General features: G+C 42.5%; 1 protein-coding gene across 1 annotated transcript in view; it reads right to left on the bottom strand.

Moving 5' to 3' along the window:
* CDH3 (cadherin 3) overlaps positions 1-2,404 on the bottom strand; it is a 51,919-nt gene that overhangs the window by 27,287 nt on the left and 22,228 nt on the right. The window contains exon 3 of the mRNA XM_008050332.2: positions 705-798. Within this exon, the coding sequence (XP_008048523.1) occupies positions 705-798 (94 nt within the window). The remainder of the gene's footprint in view (positions 1-704; positions 799-2,404) is intronic.

The raw sequence follows: 2,404 nt of genomic DNA on the forward strand, positions 1-2,404 counted from the left end.
AAAAAAAAAAAAAAAAAAAAGGAAACCGGTGGTTTTCTGTGGGAAGAGGGAAGACATGTACTGATACAATATACTGTTAGTGTAAAAGGAAGGGTAAAAGGAGAGGAAAGTTTTTTTTATATCAGCATATATACAAAATATAAATGTATATAAATAAACTCTGAAAGGAAAGAGACTGGCAATAGCGCTTATCTACATCTTCTCCTGAAGGGTTGGAGAGAGCTTTAGGCAGATGAGACAAAGAAAGATCATCTATGGTGTAACTTTTTAATCTTTTATTTTGAACCACATGGCTATATCAGCTATTTGAAAAGTTAAATTAAAAAAAAAAAAACACAGAAGCATGGCCAAGTACCCCAGCTCCATCGTCCTAGAGGCTCCTAGGATCGGCAGTCGAACTGCTCTCACTTGGGGTGAGAGAAAGATGAAAGGAAGGACTCCAAGGGACCTAAGTACAATGGGTGATCACTCCCAAGGCAGCTCTGGGTCCCAGCGACCTGACGCGAACACACCTCCTGGGTAGTCTCAGGCACTGCCCTACTTAGATCAGTACTTGTGCCCATGCTGTGGGCAGCTGAAGGTTAACGCTACCTCCTCTGGAGGGTTAACTTGGCTCACAGCACCCACAGCTACCAAGGCTCCCGGCTAGCAGCAATTTGGACATAAAGGAGAGCATCTTTCTTTTGTCCCGCAGGTAGACATGGTGTTTTACCTGGACTATCCTGCTATTCAGCATGGTGAAGTCATCATTATCAGTGCCAAGCAGAGTTGACTCTTGCTCAGGGCAGCCCATGAATACTGTGGGGAAGAGAGAAAGTATTAGGTAGGAGCCTCTAGAAGTTGTCCTAGGAAAATAAGATCTGACAAGAGTCCCCTGACTAGGGCAAGGACTGTTACCAAGTGGCCTCAGACTGGGAACTTGGCTTTCTTCCTCTGACCAGCAGTGTGATGAATACAAGTTTCGAATGAGGCTTTCAAGTTTGATCTCCAGAGGGAGGGTCACCTCGTGGTCTGCTTACAGGTCAAACTCTTTGTTCATGAGGCAAGAGAACCAAGATCATAGACATCCAGTGACATTAGCCCCATGAGACACAGGGTTGACTCAAGGTCATAGCAACAGGCAGAAGATTTTCTGAAGGCTACTGAGTCTATTTATATACAATATGCATGCCCACACAGATCACTCTGGACCAGTTCTTGTTTCAGTTTGTTAGGCTCCTTCTGAATCCCTCTTGCTCCACTATCCTTTAAATAAGCACCCTGAGTTAATAACTACCATTCACCAGTCAGAGACTGGGCCCATTTCATCCTTACAACTCCCCGCCCAAGGTAAGTATTAGACCCTTTTCAAAGTCAAGAAAACTCAGGTTTAGAAGTCAGATCTACCCGATTCCAAGACACACACTAGAGAGTATTCACAACCAATGTTCTTGCCTACACTTCCTTGTGGCCAAAGCACGACATCAGAGAACCTGCCAGGGCCACGCCCTGGGCTTCGTCAGCACCTCACTCTGCATGGTGCTCACATTTTTGCCAGGCTGCAGCAGAACAAGGACCACAAGGACAGTTACCATGCCAGCACACAGAAATGTCAGGGGAAGGCTCCCGAATGACCTTTCGGAAAGGCTGTCCTTTCGTCTCAGATTATCATTGTCATTATTTTGGTTTAGAAATAAACTTTCCTTAAAAGAAAGGTTAACAGACGAGCTTTTTTAAACTATAAAAGTAATGTGGACATGATAAAGTATTCAAAAAGCACATAAGAGTATAAAGTTTTTAAAAAGTAGAATTCTGGTATCATTCACCCCATCTAAAAAAAGTAGAATTCTAGAGGATTAATATTCTGAATATATAAAGAATCCCTAAAGTTCAACAACAACAAAAAACAAACAACCCAGTTTTTAAAAACGGGCAAAAGACTTGAAAAGACATTCCCTCAAAGAGGATTCCACACCTAGGTACATATTTAAGAGAGTTAAAACCAAGGACCCAAACAGATACCTGTACACAAACTTTTATATCAGTATCATTTATCATAACCAAAAGGTATAAACAACCCATGTCCATCAAGAGACGAATAAGCAAAATGTGGTAGCCTTTAGAAGGAATAAAGTTCTGACACATGCTACAACATGGATGAACTGTGAAAACATTATACTAAGTGGCTAGTCACAAAAGGGTAAATACTGTATGACTCCACACATAGTATAATTCCACATAGGGTATGATTACAGGAGGTTTCTAGAGTAGTCAAATTCATAGAGACATAAAGAATAAAGGTTCTGCCAGGCTCAGTGGCTCAGCCTGTCTGCACCTTTGGGAGGCTGAGGTGAGTGGATTGCCTGAGCCCACGGGTTCGAGACCTGCCTGGGCAACTTGGTGAGACCTCATCTCTACAATAAAT

The sequence above is a fragment of the Carlito syrichta genome, unplaced genomic scaffold (genome assembly GCF_000164805.1).
Source record: "Carlito syrichta isolate Samal-C Ts95f unplaced genomic scaffold, Tarsius_syrichta-2.0.1 Scaffold144165, whole genome shotgun sequence".
Lineage (NCBI taxonomy): Eukaryota > Metazoa > Chordata > Mammalia > Primates > Tarsiidae > Carlito > Carlito syrichta.